We start from the raw sequence: 25225 nt of genomic DNA, 5'->3' as shown, positions 1-25225 counted from the left end.
ACTATACCTAATAAAGGAAACTATTTTAGTCATCCTATTGTGAGTAATTTCATAAAGAAATTAGCTTTTTACGTTTCATAAGTTAAGCAATGAAAAAATATTTTGACCTAAAAAATGTCATCCTTCGTCACAAAAAAATATGAGTGAGAGATAAAAGTAAGTAATAAATAAGTGTGGATGAAGATTTATAGTGTTTGGATTGGGTTAGTTTAAGTTAATATTTATGCTTCAATAGACTTAGATCTTTTTATACTAATCTAATTTTATTCGATAAACTAGCGGCCGCCCGCGACTTCGTACGCGTGGATCCCATTTTACCCCCTTCATCTAACTTAAGCGGTTTAGATTTTTCATACAAAAGGATTTTCCCGGTAATTCCTGTTTCTGTGGGAATTTCGGGAATTCTTTTCTTAGTGCACCTCTACGGTACCTAAGCTACGTCCCTTGTACATTTCAAGTGCCTACGTTTAGCCGTTTAGGCTGTGCGTAGGTATGTCAGTGAGTCAGTCATACAAAAGGAATTTCCCGCTAATTCCAGTTCCCGTGGGAATTTTGCAATATCCTGTTGTAACTAAGCTTTAATTTACTAAGGTACCTGCATGCCAAATTTCAAGCGTCTATCTTACGTGGCTTAGATTTTTTCATACAAATGTTTTTTCTCGCTAATTCCCGTTCCCGTAAGAATTTTGCAATATCCTGTTATAACTAAGCTTTAAGTTTACTAAGGTACCTGCTTGCCAAATTTCAAGCGTCTAACTTAAGCGGTTTAGATTTTTCATATAAAAGGATTTTCCCGCTAATGCCCGTTCCCGTGGGAATTCTTAAGTATCCTATAACTAGTGTCCGACCGAATATGGANATTGTACCAAGTTTCGTTAAAATCCGTCGGGTAGTTTTTGTTTCTATAAGGAACATACAGACAGACAGACAGACAGACAGACAGACAGACAGACAGACAGACAAAAATTTTACTTATTGCATTTTTGGCATCAGTATCGATCACTAATCACCCCCTGATAGTTATTTTGAAAATATATTTCATGTACAGAATTGACCTCTCTACAGATTTATTATAAGTATAGATATGGAATGTTATAAATGATGTGTAATTAGTTTAATATTAATGATAATTTCAATGTTTTGATATTAAAGTAATTTCATCAATCAATGAAGACGGATGTTATTTGAAGGTCTTCAAGATTCTTAAATCGTACTTAATTCAGGGTTGATCCAATTTAAAGTATTTACTAAAATAAATTGCGATGATTAGATTTAGGTGTGTAATTTATTTTTGTTAGTGTCAAAATTATTATTTAATGGGTCTTCATATTTATATAAAAGTTTTTGTGTTGTACTTTAAATATTAAATATACTAGTCTGTACTAATATTATAAATGCGAAAGTAACTCTGTGTGTCGGTCTGTCTGTATGTCTGTCTCGCTTTCACGCCTAAACCACTGAACCGATTTTGATGAAATTTGGCAGGGAGATAGTTTGAGTCCCGGAATAGGACATAGGATAGTTTATATCCCTGTGTTTAAAACAGGGACGCGCGCGATAAAGTTTTTCTGTGACAGACAAAATTCCACGCGGGCGAATCCGCGTGCGGAAAGCAAGTAAATGCATAATGCATTAGTCGTGTAGTTCCGTCAGAGTAGAATGGGACTGCCTGACGTCTGTGGATGACGTACGTCTATGACTACGGGAAAAATATGCGAACATCAGGCTCCCCCAACCCGTCCCTATGTCCAGTGTTGGGAGTGTAAGCCAAATCGTCCCTCTAAAATCGAAAGACACAGATCTTAATGCGACATTTATGAATGATAGTTCATTCAGCCGGGAGGGAGGAACTAGGAGTTTCGTAAAATCCTTTCTTAGCGGATGCCTACGTCATAACATCTACCTGCATGCCAAATTTCAGCCCGACCCGTCCAGTGGTTTGGGCTGTGCGTTGATAGATCACTATGTCAGTCAGTCACCTTTGAGTTATACATATTATGTAGATCCCAACCCGCCTGCCAAGCGTGGCGATTAAGGCAAATCCCCCCCCATGGAGAGGAAATCCTTGGGAGAGGCCTTTGTCCAGCAGTGGACGTCTTTCGGCTGAAACGAACGAATGTAGATAGAAGAGAAGATGAATAGTGTCTTTCTATTTTAGTTGAAATGGAACGCGAAAGTTTAAAATCTTAAATCATCCCTCGTCCATTTGGCTCTAGAAAAATAGAGAGGATCGTCCTTCTTCAATGGAAAGTCTCGAAGCGCTGGTAGGGCAAAAAATGAATGAGACATGTATTCAGTAATGTATGTATTAATAGCTCCTTAAGAGCATTTGACGATTTGCAAGTACTAATTTAATTAGTCTAAACAAATAAAGATAATCAAAGATTCAAAGATTATTTATTCACCGAGATAATGTGGTACAATAAAATATGTGGTCTTAAATTAAAAAGAGGTGCAGCTTATCTCACCAGCGTAGCTGGCATGTGAATGTGAATGTGAATCTTGATTTCGATTTTAATTTTTTGAAAGTAAATAACTCAATAATGATACCCAAAGAACAGTAAGTAAATTTTTAAAGAGTCAAATAGGAGTTGAAGGTTTTTAAAGAGTTCTTCCGTCATTCATCTCAAATATTGAAAATAATGTCAAATTAAGGTAACATTTTGGTCATACCATTTTATGAGTTTATTAAAACCGAAATGATGAAGGCAGAAACATTGTGTTTCAAAATAAACTTCTGAAGACGGTTTTAATTCAAAATGACATTTTATGCAACAAACTGAAAGGGTAGTAGGTACTTACTGGTAGGGTAAAAAGATTATGAGACATGTAGGTAGAGGCTCCTTAACAGCAAAATATTTGACGATTTGTAATAATAGTTTATGCAAATAAGGAAATTTTGACTTTGACTTTGAAATGGTCATGGGAAGCAGAAGCTTGTATTTCAAAAGTTCTGAAAGGAACTCAATTTTAATTCAAAACGTTTAGAATGTAAAGATAGAATCACTACATTGTATTTAGATAATTTCTTCCACCTAAACAACAGACGACCTTCAACCAACGTGATGATACGCCTAATGTTATTACAAAAGGTCGCATTCTTTTGTCTTTTTTACTTGTAAAGGTTACATTGCGAAGTTCAAGGGACAGGGCTCGAAAAGGTTAGATCTCCAGTAATTACTGGGTGCAGGATACGTCTTAGGTTTGGTGTTGCCAGATATTTGTTGAAATTACCTGAAAGCCAGAAATATTGCAGCTAAAGAAGAAGATTAATTTGTGTTTTGGGAAAAAAAATTGTGCGTGGATCCCGTTTTACCCCCTTAGGGGTGGAGTTTCGTAAAATCCTTTGTTAGCGGAAGCCTACGTCATAACATCTACCTGCATGCCAAATTTCAGCCCGATCAGTCCAGTGGTTTGGGGTGTGCGTTGATAGATCACTATGTCAGTCAGTCAGTCATCTTTGAGTTACAGTTAGATAAGCACAACACGCGCCTAATAAATAAAATAAATAAATAGTGAAAAACAAAAAGATTTCCCGTTTTTAATCCTCACAAAAAGATTAGCTTACATAAAAGAACAATCGTTCATTTCGTTTCAGCCAAACGACGTCCACTGCTGGACAAAGGTCCCCCCCAAGGATTTCCATAACAACCGGTCCTGCACTGCCCGCATTCAGGCTCTTCCCGCGACCTTCACACGATCGTCCAAAAGAACAATGCAGTTGTGTAATTAGGAAAAAAAAATAGATAAAAAGATTATTTATTATTAGGTCTTTTGATTTTCGAAGCTTGCATAGGTAAATGTATGGAGGAAATCAGAGCATGGCAACACCCAAGAGAGGGAATGGATGTCGGAGCGAACAACCATAATTATCGATGTATTGTCGCAGTTAATTGTAGTAATAACTTACTAACAACCGCGGTTTATATTAAAATTAGTTTATACTATTACGAATATTGTGTTATATTTTTTTAAATCATTTTTGCACAATAAAAATGTATGGGTTGAAGGCAAACCTTATGACATAAGGTAGTTTATCGTTAGGTCTTTAAATTGTTTTTAATCATATGCCCAGTTGTCTTTGGAAAGCAGCTTTAAGAATAAGTTAAACTTATGTACTGATTTTTATGACATACAAATATTAAATAAACTAATAGGGGTATTTAAATGCAAACTCTTTGGTTGACTCACACACCCTTAAGGAAAAAAAAGCAAAAGAAGAAACATTTATAGAACCAAAATTTTTTTTCATGAGGTCACAATTTCCTTCCTCAATGGTGTAATTAAAATTTGCCTATTACATTGTGTAACAAATAAAACTTACGTAAAAAGCTCCAATACTACGCTACTTGTCAGTAACGTGTCACCGTTGCTTCATCATCAGAGCTTAAAGCTTCAGCCTAGACGCAGGCGGTCTTGATTACGTCACAACATCCGGCACAGGTCAAAGGTACTAGAGATGCACAAAAAATATATTAGACTTACAACAGGTTTCAATGTAGAAAGCGTAATGTACCTACTAAGTATAGTATTGAAATATGTAATTAACTAGCTTATGCCCGCGGCTTCACCCGCGTGAAATTTAGTTAGTCATCGTCATAAATAATAGTCTATATGTTATTCTGGGTTATAAAAATAATACTGTAAAGTTTCATCAAAATCCGTTCAGTAGTTTTTGCGTGAAAGAGTAACAAACATCCAGACATCCACACAAACTTTCGCATTATTTTATAATATTAGTAAGATTAATTCTTGCTATAGAGTTTTATGGCTAATTACATTGTTAATTCTGATTGATAGTTAAATAGTGACATGGTAGTAGGTGATAAAAATGTTAAAGCACATGTTTTACGTGATTATTGCAAAATCATTCCTTTTACAACAGTTACAGGGGCAAAACAAGGAATGTCCCTAAAATTCAAAAGTATATTTTTGATGGCAATATTTTCGATTTCCCGATTATTTTTATTTGAAATTATACAAAAAGCGTAATAACAAGTAATAGTCATAATTATGTATTGATATTACTTAGTAGTTTATAATTTTAAGTGACACATAAGAATATTTTAAACAGACAAAATTCCACGCCAGCGAAGCCGCGGGCGGAAAGCTCTCAGGATAAATCGTCAGTTATTGGACATTTTGACATATTTCCCATGCTGAAACTGTCAATGTGCTATACCAGGAGTTATTCTCGGATAAAAGTTTGGTCGAATCGGGCCTAAGTATAATTTATTTCATCTATTTTTTAAATTATTAATAAAAATATGATATTAATCAGTATGTACAACACAAAACAACACAACACATATTTACAAACAAGGTACAAAATCGAGTGAAATTAATATATGCCTAAAATGTCCTTATTTTTTTTATTTGATATAAAATAAAAGACGTAGATGTCTACTGTTACTGAATCAAAGCTAAAAGTTATTCGACAGTACGTTGGTGAGAGACATTGCCTTTATTTTACTTGCCGCCTTACTGCCTTTATTTATTTTACATCTTGTTTCTACTAACATAGGTTTTAAGTGCAATTGTTACTAACAAACTGAGTCCTGGTTACTTGAATAAAGAATAATTTATTATTATTACTAGCTTTCCGCCCGCGGCTTCGCCCGCGTGGAATTTTGTCTGTCACAGAAAAACTTTATCGCGCGCGTCCCTGTTTCAAAAACCGGGATAAAAACTATCCTATGTTCTTTCCCGGGACTCAAACTATCTCTATGCCAAATTTCATAAAAATCGGTTGCGAGGTTTAAGCGGGAAAGCGTAACAGACAGACAGACAGACAGACAGACAGACAGAGTTACTTTCGCATTTATAATATTATTAAGTTGGGATTGGGATTATTTAAATATGTAACGCGTTGATGTCTTGTCAGGAATAATAACATTTGTTTTTTCCTTCTTCTGTTTAGAGGGTTAAAACGTACCTAGTTTAATTAAGTTTTAATAGAGAAAAAATATCCGTTAAAAGGAAATTACTTATTAAGGAGTAATCATCATCATCATCATCATCATTTCAGCCACAGGACATCCACTGCTGAACACAGGCCTCTCCCTATGATTTCCACATCGCCCGGTTGGTAGCGGCCTGTATCCAGCGCTTTATGAGGTTTACGAGGTCGTCGGTCTACCTTGCATTAGTAATAATTTAACACTAGAGTACACGCGTGGCCTACTATAGTAGACCAGGGTAACATTTTACGCTATAACTTTTTAAAAACTTGCGCCAGAGAGCTGGCATTCCAGGAAAGCCTCGTTTAGTAAATTTGTCAATGAGCCAGTAAAGCTTGGGTCGCTAGTCTGCGTATTTTTTTAAAATTGGCCGTCAAAACTGCGAATCTACTCAAAAGCCCGAAATCACTCGACAAAAAAAATATGGAAGACTTGCAAAAAATGGATTTACCCCATGTACCAGGTAGTAGAAAGTCTTGAATACTATGAAAGATAAAAAAACAAATCATATTTTTTCAGTAAATAATTTATTTGCTAACATGGATCTCTGAGTGCAATTTTGGTCCAAAAAAATTACAAATTATAAATCCATTTATAATGTTTGATCCCAAATAGTTTTATAAACAAACTTTGATTATAAAAGAAGTATAATAAACACTTTTATTATTTACATAGTAATTATATTCATAAATTGCTTACAAACTGATTTACAGTGATTTTAAATTGGCTTACCAGAGTAGGCCGCGCGTGTATTGGTGTAAAAAAAGGGGCGCGTGTACTGTAGTGTTAAACAAAATAAAGAAAAGGACCACCCCTACTCTTTAAATGTCGTATGTGGTAGCTAAGGGAAAAATATCCCAAGTTGAGATTTCAAACGTCTAACTTAACCCGGTCGACCAGCGTAGGGAATGGAAAAACTCTCGTTCCCCTGCTGCAACTCCTGTGTAGCCAGGATCTACAGATTGACCGCCAATAAAATGCCAACCAGTGAAGGTCAAGTTTGTCCCGGGGAAAGTTAAACTGTCATTGGACTCGCAACGAAATTAATCTGAAGAATATAGGAGGAGCTCGAAGTTAAGGTTTAGGTTCGACTTCCCTCCAGTGCAAAACGGATGACAGGTGACAAAACAAAGGTTATAGTATCCTTCAAGAAAAGATATGTAATCTTCATCCTGCAGTCAAAACTATTATTATATTCAAAACATTGGAATTCAGGTTGTGAATCTAATTCTGCAAAAATGAGCCCACAAATAATGCACATTCACATAAATCAAAAGATTGTGCGCATATTTAATCAGCCCATTAAGATTGATTTTATGCTAATATTAAAAACGTCACTAGTGTCACAATTTAGCATAATCTATATTTTTAAATAATTAAATCAAGTCAACCTTAGACATTAATTACATCTAACAAACTGATGACATTTAGCTGGTTTTATTGCTGTTACTGATATACTGTTTTTGAACAGTAATGCTTAAGGATGTAGAAATATGACTGTCTAGATTGGTCCTTCGACTGAAATGGCCTAATGCTAATTCATAATGTTACTGCCTTCCCTATTTTATCTCAAACATCTCCTTATTGAGTTGTCTGGATGATATCACCTTATAGCGATAAGCTTTGTTGTTACAGTTTCTGAGATTTTATAGAGCCTCTATCTATGCAATAAATGTACCCCGAAATACGGGTCACTTTTCAGACACTTATCATAATATCTGGGAGTCTGAAACGTACTGGAGTTAAAAAGTTTTTTCACCATTTTTTTATCATGTGTGTCACTTTTAGAAATCGAACCCTGTACAGCAACAGTGTCCCACTCTCTCAGGGTCTCTCTCCCTAGACTACATTTCATTTTTCAGTATGATCAATCATCATACTGAAAAACGTAGTTAACTACGTGTCCATAAATAACTGCTAACCAAGTTTTTAACTTTACATTTTTGAATTTAGTTAAATGAACCAATTTATTTGACAATTGAATCGACTTTAGCTACATGTACAAAAATAGTTAAACTATGTTGATTGTTGAACCCTGCGACATTCACAAATTGACCAACCTAGACTGGTAAAAGGCTGATCCCAGGTCAAAAATTGGCCTAAAAATATCATTCACCTTACGCAAAAAAATGTTCAAGTTTGATTCACATTTATTAAGAAAAGTAGCATCATTATGTAGTAGAATGAGTTTTGTAACTATTGCTATGGCTGGTATATATATAAGAGGGGATCGTCAGTCTGTACATTCGTAGTTTAAACTCCGACCCGACAGAACATATCACATAGCAATGATGAAACTGGTGAGTTCTTATAAGGTTGCGTGGTTATTAGATAGGTAGATCGACAAGATTAATATTGGCATTATAAAATCGGATGGGCGTAACGTAATAAATGGGGATCGGTCGCGGTCTTTTTCTAAACTCTAAGGTCACTTGAGCAATTGTTACTAATTTTTGAATTTATTTTTAGCACATTTCCTGGCTTTGTCAACTAATTTTATTGTGAAAAAACATGAACTTCATTATTTAACATTGTTTTAACAACGAGGAACTATAGTGTTATTGTTCATTAACAATTTTACTTCAACCTCTGTTGTAATAATTAATTTAATTAATCTAGCTTCACTTTCTTCTTCAATTCTCAAATTAACTAACACTTTTTGATATTACTTCGTTAACAATAGTCGCTTGCCTTTTTTTAAAACCTAACTATCAATTTAGCAGTCGGCTAAGAGATTGTATGCTCATTAGCATAATTTAAGAACAATAGGCGGTGGGTGCGACAGTGCTTATTTCTCTTTCATCATCCTTTGGGAACTTTTGGTAATGACGTATTGAAAGAATTCATGTTTTTGTATTTGCATAGAAACTGCTTTATTAATGTTTTCTTATTAGTGAAGTTTCTAAAGAATTGGATTTGACAAAATAATCTGTTGGTACAATTTTTGGGTCAACTCTTTTGTGATTATCTTTTGCAAATAACTATAGATTAATCTCATTGTTTAATGAATAATCATATTATTTGTCATCTTAATGTCTCTATTTTCCTAGCTTATTAACCTTTTTCGTTTGCCTCTAAATATTATTTTATAAGTATTCAATTTTTTTTTGCAATGTCTTGCTCCATCAATGTATCTTTCAAAGCCAAAATAATTTATGAAATCTGCCGATTCTTCATTTAATAGGCAGTTTGCAGATTATATAATGTATAATGAAAAGTATAAATGACATTTGGACACCTAAATACATAATCATTCAAGTATCATTGATTATATTTACTTACATAATAATTGTATTGCCTGCGGCATTGCTTGATACAGTTTATCATCGGTATAATTTGTATGTTTGTTAACTGTGTGACATATTAATAATATGGATGTTTGCCAATTGTTCTTATAAAATTCAATCGTATTTCCTGTCACCTACTGTGTTTAGAAATATTTTCTTTAAATGAAAACTGGAAAATGTCACACGATGACATGACCTAGTGTGATAGCAGCCTTTAGTCTCTACCAAAACTTTTAAACATTCAAAAGCTTTTAACGAAGTGGATAATCTAAAAATCTTGTCTGTTTTTGTCTGTACAAAATGCATATTAAGTCCGATTTTCACATACCTATACCTACCATATCCTACTAAGCAACCCTTTTAATTATTATCTGAAGCACACCTTAAGGCTTCGTTGCACCACCTAACGTGACTATAACGATAACAGGTGTATTTTGTATGGAGTTTGACAGATTTTTGACGTTTGTTTTGATGACTTACCCAGCCTTAGTGAGCCTTTCGTTCTCTGCCAGCCCTCAATCATATCTAACCTCTAACATGGTCATTCCAGCTCCTCATCACCGCTCTCTTCGGCTTCGCCGCCGCCGGCTACGCTGCCTACCCTGAGCAGTCGAGCAGATCTCAAGCCTCCTTCGAGAAGAACGCCAGAATAATTGCCCTGGACTCCGACGTGAAGGAAGACTCCTTCAGATACAACTACGAGACCGAGAACGGGATCAAGGCTGAGGAACAAGGACATGAGGTATGTAATCTTTGTGGTATAGGAAAACTAGGTTATTAAGACCTTAAACAAGACGTAACTTGATATAGTTGTAGTTGTAGAAGTTTGAAGCGATCAGAGCAGAAAAAATACAACCGTCTCGTATGTGATTTCCAAAAAAGACAATCCCGAGAACAAGATAAATTTTTGCTTTCAGTCAAAATTTCCAAAGTGAGTCTCATTAAAATTTAAAAACGCCTTATTTTGAGCTAGTAACAATTAACACTTGAGTGAGCATTACACTTGACCTACCCTTTGACCTAAAGAAAAGCTTCTCTTGCTAAAGTATACATTTTTTTAAAATAATAGCCATGAATGTGTGTCTGTACTGTCTGTATACAACGCTTTCCAAAAACTTGTATAATAAAAAATAAAACACTAACCCCCTTACTAATAAAACTTACACGCTCGTTGAACAGTGTTTTAAAGTGACGTTTAGTATGGAAATGTCATTTTAAAACAGTGTTCAAAAACTGTGTAACTTTTTATTAGTAAGGGGTTAATAATCTAAGCCATCGTTTTACTTTTATGAACAAAGCCAAGTTATTTCATTTATTTCAAAGAACCCAGCAAGATATTGCTTCATAGATTTGAACTCCGATGCTATCAATTCACGAAGGTGCCGTCATAATGGATGTCTCCATTGGCTGTTCCGATGTTGGCTAACACCTTCCTATATCAAGATTAGGCATCTTCCTACTATCAGTTTTATTTTGTAGTAAAATCGACCCTATTGCAACTGAATAAGAGCCTACAGTGTTAAGATTGACGTGCATACATTAGGCATTTTCTTGGTCACGCGATCGGTGGGAAAATCGATTGTTCCATGATTTCATTCATGATTTTTATGTGAATGGTGTGAGTAAAAACTGAAAATATGTCGACAATGATAAAAAAAATAAATTTATTAAGTGATTTGAGCAATTATAAGCATGCTAAGAATTTAATTGTTACAAAAAACTCAAATATGGTGAATTAAGATAAGTTTCCTTTTGCTCCTTTTACCTTTAAACAATCTAAAACGCTCAGGGACTAAACTACTTTATAGGAAATCCTAGCACTTAGACCAATGTATCGGATCTAATAGATGTAAAGCATCGGTCACACTAGCTGTGACCTTACGAAGATAACATGGATTCATGTCTGAGTTGCGAAGCATTTCACATTAATTTTGAATTGCTTGTAGAATTAAAGAATATTTGTAAAATCCCCAAAAACTAAATATATAGGCCAAGAGCTTCCTCGTTGTGGATAAAAAAAAAAATATTTTAACCTGGACTAACCCCAGTGAAGTTATTTACATAATATAGGAACTTTAAGTATAAAGGATCGGAAAACTAGAACATAGGCTTAGTAGGTCAAGTCTCCTAGACTAGAGCGGCCTGTCTAGTGTGTCTCCAGCCTAAATGGCCTGTACAATCGCTGGAAAGGGCAGTGACCATCTCAAAAGGTCAAGCTCTTATGCAAAATGTTACCTTGTAATATACGAGACCATCTCTAGCGGGTAGTGTTGTAACGGACGACAGTTTTGATCGTATCGACTCGATAAAGTATTTTTTAAACGTTGACCAGTAATTGATTTTTGAAACTGAAATGTTATTGCAGGATTTTGTAAGTTCAGAGGACTACGAAAAGCTCTTTAGTTACTTAGTTTTTTTTTGTTCTTTTGATAAGGTATTCAAAACATTGGATCTTAAAAGTCTTGTTAAATACATAGATGTTGATGTTGATAAAATCAATGGTTTTTACAGAATACAGAAAACACTAATATTTTAAGCAGTTTTACAGCTTTTATTTTCTGATAAATAAGTAATATCTATCGATCTTGAGTTCTACATACCAATAAAGGCTATTGTAATTTGATTCTTATGTACAGAAATATGAATAGTCAAATTACGATAGCAAAAATAAAAATCGATACTATTTTAACCGTGAATGTCACCACACATCACTAAATTGACTTTTTGCTCGATTGACCTAGAAATACGATAAAGTATGTGTCACAACTGTGTTGATATTTTGTGGTCTATGAATTACTTATGAATTTGAATGTCATTATTAGGTGAAGAAAACTTATTATCATAATTATCATCTTAATCCGATTATAATGAAGATTTATACTTCAAACAAAGTTATATTTTTTAAGAAAAAACTAACTAACTAAAAGTAGGACTCTGTCTGTTGACTTGCCTGCCAAAACCACTGCTAAAACTATGCTTGCTTAAGTGAAGCAGCAAATCGAACGCACAGCGTTGAATTAAGCTCTGTGAATACTTCCTGTGCGTCCATGCGCACTGTGAGACCTCATAGTAATGTTTGTGAATACGGGCCTTAGATGCAACATTGAATACACATCATTAGCCATAGGATAGTTTTCATCCCAGTTTTTAAAAAGAAAACGCGCGCAAACGTCTGTGATAGTCAAAACTCACGCGGGCGAAACCATGGACAAAGGCTAGTTAAAATATAATCTATAGGCCATTGTTAGCTTTGTATAACATCACATAACAATGCAACTGGAGTTTTGTCATTGTAATTAAGCTCTCAGTCTAACAAAATTAGCTTTAGCGTTATGTAATTGATTGTGTAAAGATGATCAAGCCAGCTCTAGGCAGATGGGAAAGTCATTGTTACAGTAACTGGTGACCATAAAGAAATATTTAATTATTAACTTGTAACATTTTTAAATATTAGGAATAACTTTTACTGTCATTTCTAAGAAAATAGAAAATCTAAAAAGTCAACATGAGTACATATTAGTATGTTTTGAAATATGCTACATTATTATGCTCATTAAATTGAGTGAACTCAATTGAGTCAAGTCAGGTGTTTCATATTTGATGGTGTTACTACAGACGGACAAAAAGCTACTTATGTGAAACTATAGTTTTTACCATGACCAATCCACGGTAGCTTGAAGATTATAAACTTTATACTCTAACGATTTTGACATTAAGTTTAAATAAACTGTATTGTGATGCCATGTGAAGCTGTCAATGTAAGGTTTCCAGACTTCTGGATCAGTCACTCGATCTCATGTAGTCTCTGTGTGCTGAATGTTCTAATTAAATCCGTGGTAATCTTCGTGGTCTTTTCCTTCTTACGCTCCAAACTCCAACAAAAACTTGCTTGTGTAATGAGTAAGGTAATATATGCAACTCAGTACATTTTTTTTTAATTATAAAAAAGCTACCATTTAAAGAACTTTGTACATACCATAGTAGAGCACAAAACATCAATCGTTGATTTAGATCTTGTAAGTGGTAAACAATGCAAAGTTCTAAGTTATAGATAAGCAAACGGGACTATTCCCATCTCTCGTTCCCAGCGCTGCAAATCCTGTTTAGCCAGGATTTACAGCTTGACCGCCAATAAAAACCCAACAAATGAAGGTCAAATTTGTCCAGGGCGATTATAGACATGCAGCCATAGTTTGTATATCTAATAGTTTCAATACATATTTTTAAATGCCCCTTTTTGTCTTCCAGGCTGACGGTATCGAGGCTCAGGGTGGCTTCCAATACACCGGCGACGACGGCCAGGTCTACTCCATCAGCTACGCAGCCGGCCAGGGTGGCTTCCAGCCCCAGGGTGCTCACCTCCCCACCGCCCCCCCAGTACCCGAGGAAATCCTGAAGGCGCTGGAGCAGAACGCCCGCGATGAGGCCGCTGGCATCGTCGATGATGGTGAGTGACAAATTAAGTTAAAAGTCGTATAGAAGAGACTTCTGAACTCTACGAAGATCGTTCGTTTCTACCAAAAATGTACATGGCTAAGGATGAATTCGACCAAACAAGAGTAAATCGTCAGTTTGTAAGAGTAAATCACATTTTGACATATTTCCCATACTTAAACTGTCAATGTGCCAGTTATACCAGGAGTTATTCTCGGATAAAAGTTTGGTCGAATCGGGCCTTGGTCTTAGACCAAGGAAGAAGACTTGGAAGGGACTTCTGAACTCCACGAAGATGGATCGTTTCTACCAAAAGATTTGCAGTGTCGAACTCATTATTATTATGCACCCTACCATTAAATTATTAGTATTTTGTACCTTCACTCAACTCAATTTATCATCATTTTTGGTGATTTATCGTTAGATATTTATTATAATGTTTTGTAGATACATTTAGTTATTTATTCGGTATAGTTTTCATGGAAATGTAAAACTAAATACATTCAGTTTTCCTATTGTGAATCACTAAAGAGTAATTTTGCTTTTTTGTTATTACCTATTTTTTATTTCATATAAAATATCTTCATAACTTGTTAAAATATTGTGCTAATGCAACTTTTTAACATAAAACAGTTTTCAAAACATTCAATTGTTTCCAAAGAACATACAAAAGATCATCAGTCATCTAAAGCAGCGAGAATATTCTCGAAATGTCCAATCCCACGCTAGAAAGGCTCCATCCATTACAATCGTGTTTCAAAATCCTGATAAATTGCATCCCACACCTTTAGCGGTAAAACTCGCAAACACTTACAAATTGAGCCTCGAATTGCCGTGATCTGGTGTGGCGAAGGAAGCATAAAATTTAACGATACGATAGGTTAAAGTCAGTATTTTCAGCCATACTAGAATATTTTGATTCGCTTTGCCAAACACGCAAAGTTTCATTTAATTATGGATAAAAAGTTAAATAACTTTTTTCTCAGTTCACAAATAAAACATACCAATTTTGATATTGTTTTTCAATAATGAAAGTATTCAATTTTTTTTATTATAGGTACTAACTTACAGTATAGTATTTTGTAATTCCATTTTCACAAAGTATTATGCTAAAATCAATATTTATTAGGTATGTTTGCTTACGTGACTGAGCAATACTTAGTTAATTAATAATTAGATACATCTTGACAGTGTAATTAACTTACAATGTTTCCGCAAGCTCTAGGAAATTATGCAAAAGCTTAATGAAGTAAACTCTATCTTTACTATACATAATATGCTAATTTAATATACTGCAGATGTCAATTCACATAGTAAATAATGCATATTGCAATGCTTGAATAAGTGTAAATTTTCAATGGAATGAAAAAGTCTTGGGATCAATTTCCACCTGAGGTTATTTTCCAAACTTACAGAAAAAACTTTTACAAACTCTGCAATTAACTGATGTAGGATGCCTGATAGAAACGTTTCATAATTCTGGTCATGTATAAATTAAATTCAATTTATTGCTGACTTTATAGATAATCTGTTCGCTTAACTTATGACCTATCTACCCTTCTAATATCAATTACCAACAGAAATATCGTAAAAGATCAAATTTATAGTACGCAAAGCTAGCCGCTGACATTATTGCGTTAACCTTCCGCTCTAAATATAGCACTTAAGACATATACAGTATGTTTGCTTTTGCCACGCCCATTGTAAGACCGTAAGATCTATCATCCATGAAACCATTTTGCGTGTTTTGCAAGTTCTTGGAAACCTAGGTTCTAATTTTAGTGCGGTCTCTACAATCTTGCTACAACTAACTTTAAGGTTGATATTTGCTTGCTCAGTTGATGAATTAACTTGGCAAAACATAATGCAGTGTTTTGAGAACAAAACGTAGTGATTACAGTGTTGTCCGACAATTGTTTGTAGGTGAAGGGAAGGTTCACAGTATGGGAGGTCATATGAAGTTTTACGCGTATTAAAAATAGATTAGAGCGTTTATACGCCTTGATTTCAATTTTGCGCATCATTATTCCAATTTATGCTTTTAAAATCAAGGATGGCCATTTTTTTATTTTGCAAGCTTTTAATTTGGTTTAATTAAGCGTGTCTTTAGTTATTACAATGTATGACAATAGAGAAGTTAAGTTTCACTTATGTTTCATCAAAATTCGTCCAATAGTTTTTGCATGAAAGAGTAACAATATCCATCCATCTTTTCTCACAAACCGAATTTAAATATCAGTAGAGATAGTATAAAAATACTGGTAGTGTCTGGTAGTTATTTAGATTTTATTTATTTATTTGAACTTAAATGCACATAAAACATTGTACATAAGGCGGACTTAATAATAGATTAAAATAATGTGACAGTTTATGTATGTATGTTACAGTTAAACCCAGTTTTCTCTAGTTAAAACTAGTTTTTCCTAACATCTGACTAAAAATTTGTATCATCAATTCCAGGTACCTACAACCCCGGCAAATACGGCGACGCCAGCGCCTCTGCCGGTTTCGCTCAGCAACCATACGCGCGTGCGCAAGCCTCCGCGTCCGCCGGCTTCAGACAGAACTACAAATACTAATTTAGTTTAACTAAACGTAAGACAAACGATCGATTGCACTGAAGAACTGAGTAAACATTTCTATTCTTCTTTTGTAAGAAATGGTTAATTAAAAAAATTGTGGAAAATGTGTTAGAATCTTCCATTGAAGTTTACAAGGTTTGCCATAGGTGATAAAGTTGTATGTAAGTAATTGTTAAGAAGAAAGAAACTCCTTAGTAAGCTATTGGATAGCTTGTAAGACTTTTTTCAACAATTTGAGTTTTCTAGTTATCCATTTTTTGCTTTCACCATTTTTGTCTTATTTTTCTGTTTGTTGACATCTTTTACTTATAATGTACCTGAACTATGTACTACTATTGAATTGACACAATACAGAATAGTGTATCAATTCAATAGTATAATAATACTCAATGTGTACGGATGTTTTGTTTGTATCGATCATTTGCTATAGTCATAATGGTCCAGTGAGATGATGAGGAGCACGAGTATTTATTCTATGAATAAACAAAGGAATTATCTTTTTATAAAACAGTTGTTTTTGTTTACCCAAATTTCAACCCATTTACTGAGCATTTATTGGTCATTATCATTGTCATCATTGCATGCATTACTTGTTTGTGTAAAGTTGTGTTGTTGGTAGATCTTTTTCAATAAATAATAATAATAATAATTTAAGCTATGTTAAAATCTTTCGATTCTAATACTGCTTCGATCTTAAACAGAAGCTCTTTCAATTCTTTCAAATGTTCACTGAAACTTTGATCTTATCAGAAACACACAAGACACTATCTTTATAATCAACAATCTTAGGACATAATTTATCTACTATAGGGACATTTAAGGTCTGCCTAATTAATGTTTAATTGTTTTGATGGCTTAAGGGTTGTAGTAATTTACCCAAATTAACTTATATTAAAATTTAATTACACTAAGACCTATAACCTGAGCACCGCATGTTCAATCATGATTATTATTTTTAGGCATGGTTGAGCATGCAGCGCTTGGTACTTGGTACTCACTCATTACCTGATAAATGTAATAATGTACGAACTTATTTAAGCAGCTAGGAAACTCTTTAATTGGCTTAGATTTAATGCTCATCAAACTAACATGAATATTGTAAAACAGCTGTTGAGTTTCTGAATAAATAAATACTTTTATGTACAATATAACATCATTCAAGTAGCTAAGTTGAAACTTGTCCAGCTTGAAGCTTACTTTGTAAGATTCAGTAAATGTTAAAACTCGAAATTGAAGCTGTGATCTTCTTTATTTGTTCAATTCATAATATAGGTACTATTTACAAATACAACTTATTAAATATCTACATATATAAATAAAAATACATGATCATAAATATTTATAAAATCGTTGGCAATATTGAGTCTGTTTTATAAATTACCTTACCATTTGGATTAGAATTTGGAGAATCAAACAGTCAAGTAATTTATAAAACATAATACAAATTAATATTTAGATAACAAGGATTTGATGGGTTACAAAGAATGGAACGAAATTCATCTTAGAAACTCCAAGAAAAAAAGAGTTTTTACTTGAAAAACAAAAACTTAGCAAATAAGTAACTGTTGCTTGTATTCAGAATCAACATAAGGTGAGATGATGTTATAGTCATGATCAATCAACAAGTGATAATGATGATGCACAATCAAAGAGTAAATAAGTATTTTTTCCATCAAGACTCCTTGTTTTATCTACACTCAATATTTTTATTAGTACCGATATCCTGAGCCGGAGTTGAAGCTGCCTTGGTGGTTAGCAGAGCTGAAACCGTTACCATTGCCTTTGCCGTTGGAATCAGGGCGGTATTTGCCTGTAAAAATCATTGTCATCAACACAGAATCCCATAATACAAAAAAGTTAACCCGGGACGAACACTGATTTAAGATGTCGTTTCCTTACATAATGTCAATTTATAGCAGAGTTCAACCAGAGTGTAACTTTTTGTAATAAGGGGGAATAAGTCTGGGTTGCATCTTACTTTAACAAACATCAAATATCTGTCAAACTCCATACAAAAACACCGGTTATCGTTACGGTCAAATTTAGTCGGTGCAACTCAGCCTAAGTCTTGCACTTTCGTCCAGCCTTTAACAAAATGTAATGTGACTCTATCATTGAAACATCTTGTTAGTCATACAAATGACAATTTAAGGCTTAGGTGCAAGTACAATGTAAAACAATTGAAAATTAAGCACATACCATCATCAAAGATGCCCGCAGCTTCATCCTTTGCATTCTGCGCCAACGCTTCAAGAATCGCCTGCGGAGTGGGTGGAGCTACCGGGAGATGGTCACCCTGGGGCCTGAAGCCTCCTTCTCCTGCAGTGAAGACGATGGTGTAGGTGTTGCCATCGTCCCCTTTGTATGAGAAACCACCCTGGGTTTGAGAGGCGTCTCCACCTTCCTCTGCCCTGATGCCGTTGGAGGTTTCGTAGCTGTAGTGGAAACCTGAAAAAATGAATAGTGTTTTTTATTGTAATATAATTACCTATCATTTAATTAAAAGGTAAGTTAAGCGAAAAAAGATAGAGCAAAATAAGTTTATAAGAATAAGTAAAATGACAAAATCCTCAGATTGAAGAGGTAAAATATAAACTTAGTATCTAGTAGTTAGTAATTATGTAGTAAAAATGTTTCTATAATTAAATGTGATATGCCTATCATTAGGGATTGTATCACTAGGGTGTATGCCAGGAATTATTTCTATAATCTTAATGAAAACTTATGAACTTTTTATCACTTTGGAGAGGGTAGAAGATTCAGTGACTCGGAAATCTATCACATCTCTCTCTCTAATGCCTTAATAAGCACTTAGGCAACTGCCTAAGTGCTTATTAAGGCGTAATCAACTGATTACGCTTACTAGAGCTTTAAAAATTGCCAGCTTACCATTGTCATTAATCTCTTGATCCTGTTTCAAGATGGCAGCATTTTTCTCAGCAGCCTGCTGCGGTCTTGTATTCCCGTTACCACCCCCGAACCCTCCATTTCCTCCTCCAAATCCCCCATTTCCCCCTCCAAATCCACCATTCCCTCCATTTCCAGGGTAACCTCCCTGTCCTTGCCCCCCTTGGGAACTAGGGAGGTAGGAGGTGGATGGGGGTCCCTGGTTTTGGGGGAGGTAGGAAGGTGAAGGCAGCTGGGCTGCTGTGGCTACTGCAATGATGGTGGTGAAGTAGATCTGAAAGATGAAAAAGAGTGACTGAAAATTTTGGTTTCTTATGTTATAACGTAGCACGGTGGGTTTCTGTAGGATGATAGATTTTAGGTAATTAAATATGTACTCGTTCTTAGATCTGGATGAAAATAATCTTATGGGTTCTAAAAATAATATAAAAATAATATACAGCAGGGTGGCTAGACAGTTGACGTTCAAAGCTTTCTTTATATCAAAGTGTATCCAAATCACCCCCATGTACAGTCAACAGCATATCAGGCTTTACATTTTTGTTGCAAAATTGCATCTATTACAATTGAATAAGACGCCACAGTGTTTACGTTGACGTGCCGTCGTCTGTACGTGTTCTACGATTTTGCTTAGTTTAATAAGTGATTGTCGGCTGTTTGGTGTAGTGGTTCAGAACGGACTACTATGCCGAGAGGTCCCGGGTTCGATTCCCGGCCGGGCAGAAATTGAAATGATGAATTTTAATTTCTGTGACGGGTCTGGGTGTGACTATGTATAATATTTATGTATTTAAAAAAAAGTATATAAGTAGTATATCCGTTAAGCTAGCACCCATAACACAAGCATTAAGTTGCTTACTTTGGGGCTAGCTGGCGCTGTGTGAAATTGTCCAAAGATTTCTTTATGTCCAAAGATTTATTTAATCTCTTACCTACGATAGACTAGACTAATCACAAAAATACTTATATCTCTATAAGTAACTTTGTGATTAGTCTAGTCTCCCGTAGGTACCTACACAAATTAATATCTACTCAAAAGTCCAAAAAGTTTAGTGATTGTAGGTTTTTAGGTCGCTTTAAGCTGTTCTCGCAAGAAGGCAAATACCTGACCCAGTTCATCTCTAAGTGCTACAATGCCAAGGGCAATGTCATCACTAAACCTTGGTCGAAGCTTTTCAAGTTTGCTTGGAGTGAAAGTTATGAACTAACTGGTTGTACCCGCTAGAAAAGTATCCGCAAACAATCTGGTTTTAGTTTGTTGCGGGTAAGTTTTACGTAGGAACATGCTTTTTCGATAGTCTGGCACTAAGTAAGTCTAAAAAAGGGTAAATCTCCAGTGGTTTAAAACCACATCATTTCAATGTAATGATTATTGGCTTTTAGTTTTTGACGAATTCGTTTGCTATGTAGGTATTCTGAATGCTTACAAATAGAGGTACTTTTCAGAATTTAGAGCTTTGAGAAAGCTCTAATAATGGAGAGAGCCAGCATGATAATCTCCAATATTAGATACCTTATTTTTGTAAGATTATGGTGAGAATAAAGATTTATTACTATTAATTTATTGTTGTCAATGCTTAGAAAATTGGTGCACTCGCTGTATGACGAAGCTTTTAAAAAGCTTACTTGTTTTTGCATGAAAATAATACTAGTGGTCAAGTTAAGCTGTGTGTGACGACAATAATATTATGGCGTAGTGGTTGAGAACCCCAGCAACTACGCCTAGAGGTCGTTGGTTCGATTTCCACATATTTTGTGTTTAACAACATGAGTCTTTTTTTAGGTCTGGGTTTTTTCTATTAGTAATTTACAAAAAAAGTTTGCGGTAAAAACCCTTAGCTAACCCTTTGCCAGATTTCCTTAGAACCTTTAATTCAGTTTATTTTCTAAGTATTATTTTACTATTTATCTACAAAAAAATTATTATCTTACCAAGTTCATGGTGTCCTATAATCCTTTCCTTTAGTCCTCAACAGAAGCTACCTTTGCACTGTGCCTTTAGGATCCATCCTAGCACTTTTATACTTAACGAAAAGGTGGAAATTATCGTTCAAAAGGATTCTCTTGATGACAGCGTTTAATTGACCAAACCTTGAGATTATTTTTGCCGACGCTCCGTTTGTGACTTTCTACGAGGTTTTTACGAGTTTTTGAAGTAAAGGACATTGTCCATTCCAAACATAGTGTACTCTATAGTGTACATATGTATGTTAGGTTACAAATTACCTACCTAACACAGCGTTTTTGCCTTTACCTTTTTTGCTCACGGACCCATTTGGATCAAAAAAGGTTAAGAAAGGCTTTGCAATGGGAAATCAAGCACAATTTTAAGGACCCCCTTAAAAAGCAGCAATACATTTCGATTACAAAACTTTTGGTGGTATTGTTAAATGATCCATGGATAAGGCTGCCTTGATTTTTAAGCTTTAAAATACTATTTAACAATTTAGAATTGCCTATGACACGCAATTTGCCGGTATTGTTGCAAAAACGTTAAAACTTGTTTCCCTATTATTCTTTGGTTTCAACAATTGACGTCACTACACCGGTAGATAAATCATACGCCCGTATTCACAAACATTACTATGAGATCTCACAGTGCGCGTGGACGCAAGGGTGACACACGAACCAATCTCAGAGCTCTATTCAACGCTGTGCGTTCGATTTGCGGCTTCACTTAAGCAAGCATCGTTTGTGAATACGGGCGTTAGTGTATAAGCCACCATAAGGACTTAAATGGTTGGCAATGGTTAGCACCAATTTGACTAACAGTATAGGTACGTGTGTTTGCTTATACTAGAAGAAGAACTATAGGTACATGCTTCAGAAACCATGTAAAGTTCTTGTTATGCACTAACTAAAGTAATAGAACCTTTATCCCAATTTTAAACTAGAGCAAAATTTTATTTCTTAGCCTAGGCGCTGACCACCGATTTTTAGTTGGCCGATAGTTAGATCGGGCTGTTGATAAATATGGAGATTTATGAAAGTGCGCACATTACACCAATTTGGCATCGGCCGATTCTTCATAAAAAATAAGAATCGGGCCCAACTTGACTTGCCCAACTTATGGTCCTATGTCCCCTAGATTGGGCAGAGGGCGTCCACAACAGTCCTCCATCTCGTTCGGTCTTGAGCTTCTCGCTTGATCTCGCTCCAGGTTTTGCCGATCTTCTTCGCCTCGTCCGCTACAGTGCGCCGCCAAGTTTGCCTGGGTCGACCACGTTTGCGTTTTCCTTGGGGATTCCAATCCAGAGCCTGCTTAGGGATGTGATCGGGGTCCCTTCGGAGAGTGTGGCCAATCCAGTTCCACTTGCGGCGCTTGATCGGGCCCAACTACGGGCCAACTAAAACTCGGTGGTCTGCGTCTAGACTTATTTCGGCAATAGAAAAGCCACAAAAAACATTAAAAAACAAGAGAAACAAAAAAAGAGGCGTGTCTTACCTCATCAGTTTCCTTCTAGTAACCTTGGCCTATCATGGCCCACATGAGGGCAGGTCAAGTTCGTATCATGTGACTACGAGCACTTAATATTTGATAGATGGTAGGGCAGCAAGAAAAAACCTCGATAAATTGTCGATTAACGAGACTTCGTTGTGAAATTTAATTGGTTTCATTAGCTTGATGAACATAATATTTTACGCAAAAAGAGCTTTTGATTAGATTGTTGATGATGACCTCCTAAGTATTTTAAGCAGATGGAGTCTTTCAAATTGCATTACCTACACTTGAAATAGTCACTTTTGCTGGCAAAACATACGAGTATAATTAATTGATAGTAGTGTGTAAAAGTCAAATCAATTCATTCCAATAATCCTTCAAGCTCCGCGAATCTAGACACAATAGATTAATCAATTGTTATGACATTAATTAATGCCGTCTGGGACTCAATCGGTAAAAGCACTTTTACATACTCTAGAATTATTTTAACTCTACCACTGCTTTGGGGCAATAAATGGGTCAGTGCTGAAAAGAAACAGTAAAAAGTTTCATGCGCTGCTTTTTCTCATCGTTCGTTCGTTCGTTCGTTCGTTTCAGCCGAAAGACGTCCACTGCTGGACAAAGGCCTCCCCCAAGGATTTCCACAAAGACTGGTCCTGCGCCGCTTGCATCCCATTCTTCTCATCACTCTGGCATAATCAAGATGACGGAGTCAGACTTTTTTTTAAAGGTGTATTAAAAACTAAAAAAAAATACTATTTGGCTCTTATTTGCTGTAGGTAGTATTATTGATTTATCGACATACAAAAAAATATCGACACTCCACCCATTACGAGTACATCGCTAAGATTCTCCGTCACGCCATATCGTAATCATAATTAACTAAAGTTTCCTCACATGTTAATTGAATTAAATTACTAGTTTTGTCGTAAAATCTGTTAGAGGTTGTTATATTGTTTTGTTTATTTTATATTCCTGTATGATCTACGTTATCGAACTATTCTGTTGACTATCTGTCGATGGTTGCCCATCTCTATTGCATTTTAAGTCTACCAAGACATTTTCGCAGATAATTTGAAATTCTTTGTCCCAATATGGCTCTATCATAGAATTTTCGAATCCAGTTCTTAAGCTAGGTGACTGACCGCAACACTTAGCAATTTAACAATTAGCGAGAATCCCAATCACAACTGTTAATGAATAAAATTGCCTTTCGTGCTGAGCCTATAAAGCTAGCGGAATCCTCAAATTAAAACCTAAAAAAGTGCAATAACCAAAATAACTTTAAGGCGAAAGAATTAACTATGGGTTCAATGTACAATTATCACCATATCTTTCTTATAAAGGTCGTACCACACTTATCAACTGGGAAAGGGATCAATACCGCACCACCTTTCGCCGCGTTGTCAACCACGAGGCGAGGTTTACGCTATGGTGCGAATAAGTGTGCTGCAACGCAATCTTATCCGCATGGTAACGTATCGTACGGAGTTTCATACAAAGAATACTGACTGCATCGAATTGATACGGTTACAATCCGTTTCCGGGTTGACAAGTGTGCTTTGTCCTTTAAACACTTAACAACGATTACAGGCAATAACAAGTTAGCACCTGAATAATAGCTGGTTCATATAAAATCAATTATTGTAATTGTATGGCAGCAATGGCGGCTATCTCCGAAAATAGAATTGTAAAGTCGATAATAATGTGTTTTTTAAATGGACATGGGTGTAATTTCGTTGTGTGAAGATTAAATAAAAATTAAGATGATGTGACTCTTGAAATTAGTAATTATGAAAACACAATGGCTTGTTTTAAGTGGGTATTATAATTGTAAAGGACTTTTATGAACATTTTAAGGCAGGGCCCATTATTTTAATTCAGAAAAGTCTTAACGTATAATTTAAAATAAATACTTCTGATTTAAATAATAATTTACTATCATAAAACTTAACTTATGAAACAAGCATTTCAGCGCTTCCTAGCAAATTACCCCAATAGCATACATCCAATTTAGTTAAAGCTTAACTCAATTTTATACTTTGATTGCGATTTCCAAACTACTGTTTTAAATCTTCTAAAATAAATAAATAAAAGAACGTAGTATTCATCACTCACATATACACACACACACACATACACACACCACACACACATACACACACCACACACATACAAACACATTCACACTAACTAATATATCCTCTCATGTATACTTGGGCTTGGCTGCGCCACCTTATTTTGACCGTAACAGTTACAATAACCGGTGCTTTTTGTATGGATTTTTGACGTTCGTGAAAATCAGGGTAGGATGGTGCAGCTCGTGCCTTGGTAATTAGTAATTTGTTTTTATTTTTATCCTTTCCCTCTTTGTATACCTAGTTATCTTAATAATTTTTATGTAACTCAGTAACCCACTTCCTGGTTGTTTAAACACTGTCCTGTGTTTTTTATTTTATTTTTTTATATTAAATCCGTTTGAGGAATCACTGACCCTGATAATACAGTTTTTTACTAGTTTCCGGGTCAGGGGTCCAAGTTATTGTGACACTAAAAATTAAAACTAACCCTAGAGTAACATAATTTTACTAATTACTTTATATAGTAAATTAC

The 25225-nt window shown here is 35.1% G+C and overlaps 2 protein-coding genes across 2 annotated transcripts; one reads left to right on the top strand and one right to left on the bottom strand.

Moving 5' to 3' along the window:
• The first annotated feature begins 8165 nt into the window (after window positions 1-8165).
• LOC114366588 (cuticle protein 3-like) lies at window positions 8166-16739 on the top strand. The gene is made up of 4 exons (XM_028323508.1): window positions 8166-8260; window positions 9798-9989; window positions 13496-13694; window positions 16142-16739. Exons 1-4 carry the CDS (start codon window positions 8249-8251, stop codon window positions 16258-16260), a joined length of 522 nt encoding a protein of 173 aa, XP_028179309.1. The 5' UTR covers window positions 8166-8248; the 3' UTR covers window positions 16261-16739.
• Window positions 16740-17972: 1233 nt separating this feature from the next.
• CPR16 (cuticular protein RR-1 motif 16) lies at window positions 17973-21141 on the bottom strand. The gene is made up of 5 exons (XM_028323475.1): window positions 21103-21141; window positions 19371-19444; window positions 19153-19277; window positions 18463-18711; window positions 17973-18073 (listed from the first exon to the last, which is right to left on the bottom strand). Exons 1-5 carry the CDS (start codon window positions 21109-21111, stop codon window positions 17973-17975), a joined length of 558 nt encoding a protein of 185 aa, XP_028179276.1. The 5' UTR covers window positions 21112-21141.
• Between the last annotated feature and the right edge of the window lie 4084 nt (window positions 21142-25225).

The sequence above is a fragment of the Ostrinia furnacalis genome, unplaced genomic scaffold, assembly GCF_004193835.3.
Source record: "Ostrinia furnacalis isolate ACB-3 unplaced genomic scaffold, ASM419383v2 OfSCF0638, whole genome shotgun sequence".
NCBI classification, from domain to species: domain Eukaryota; kingdom Metazoa; phylum Arthropoda; class Insecta; order Lepidoptera; family Crambidae; genus Ostrinia; species Ostrinia furnacalis.
Note: the sequence above shows the minus strand (reverse complement) of the source record. Positions and strands in the feature narration are given on the sequence as shown.

Bases quoted from the DNA above. Each gene is read 5' to 3' on its own strand.
- LOC114366588 (XM_028323508.1), top strand. The intron at 9,990-13,495 runs GTATGTAATCTT...TTTGTCTTCCAG, and splicing joins CTGAGGAACAAGGACATGAG to GCTGACGGTATCGAGGCTCA. The intron at 13,695-16,141 runs GTGAGTGACAAA...CATCAATTCCAG, and splicing joins CGCTGGCATCGTCGATGATG to GTACCTACAACCCCGGCAAA.
- CPR16 (XM_028323475.1), bottom strand. The intron at 18,712-19,152 runs GTAAGCTGGCAA...TCATTTTTTCAG, and splicing joins TCAAGAGATTAATGACAATG to GTTTCCACTACAGCTACGAA. The intron at 18,074-18,462 runs GTATGTGCTTAA...TGATTTTTACAG, and splicing joins TGCGGGCATCTTTGATGATG to GCAAATACCGCCCTGATTCC.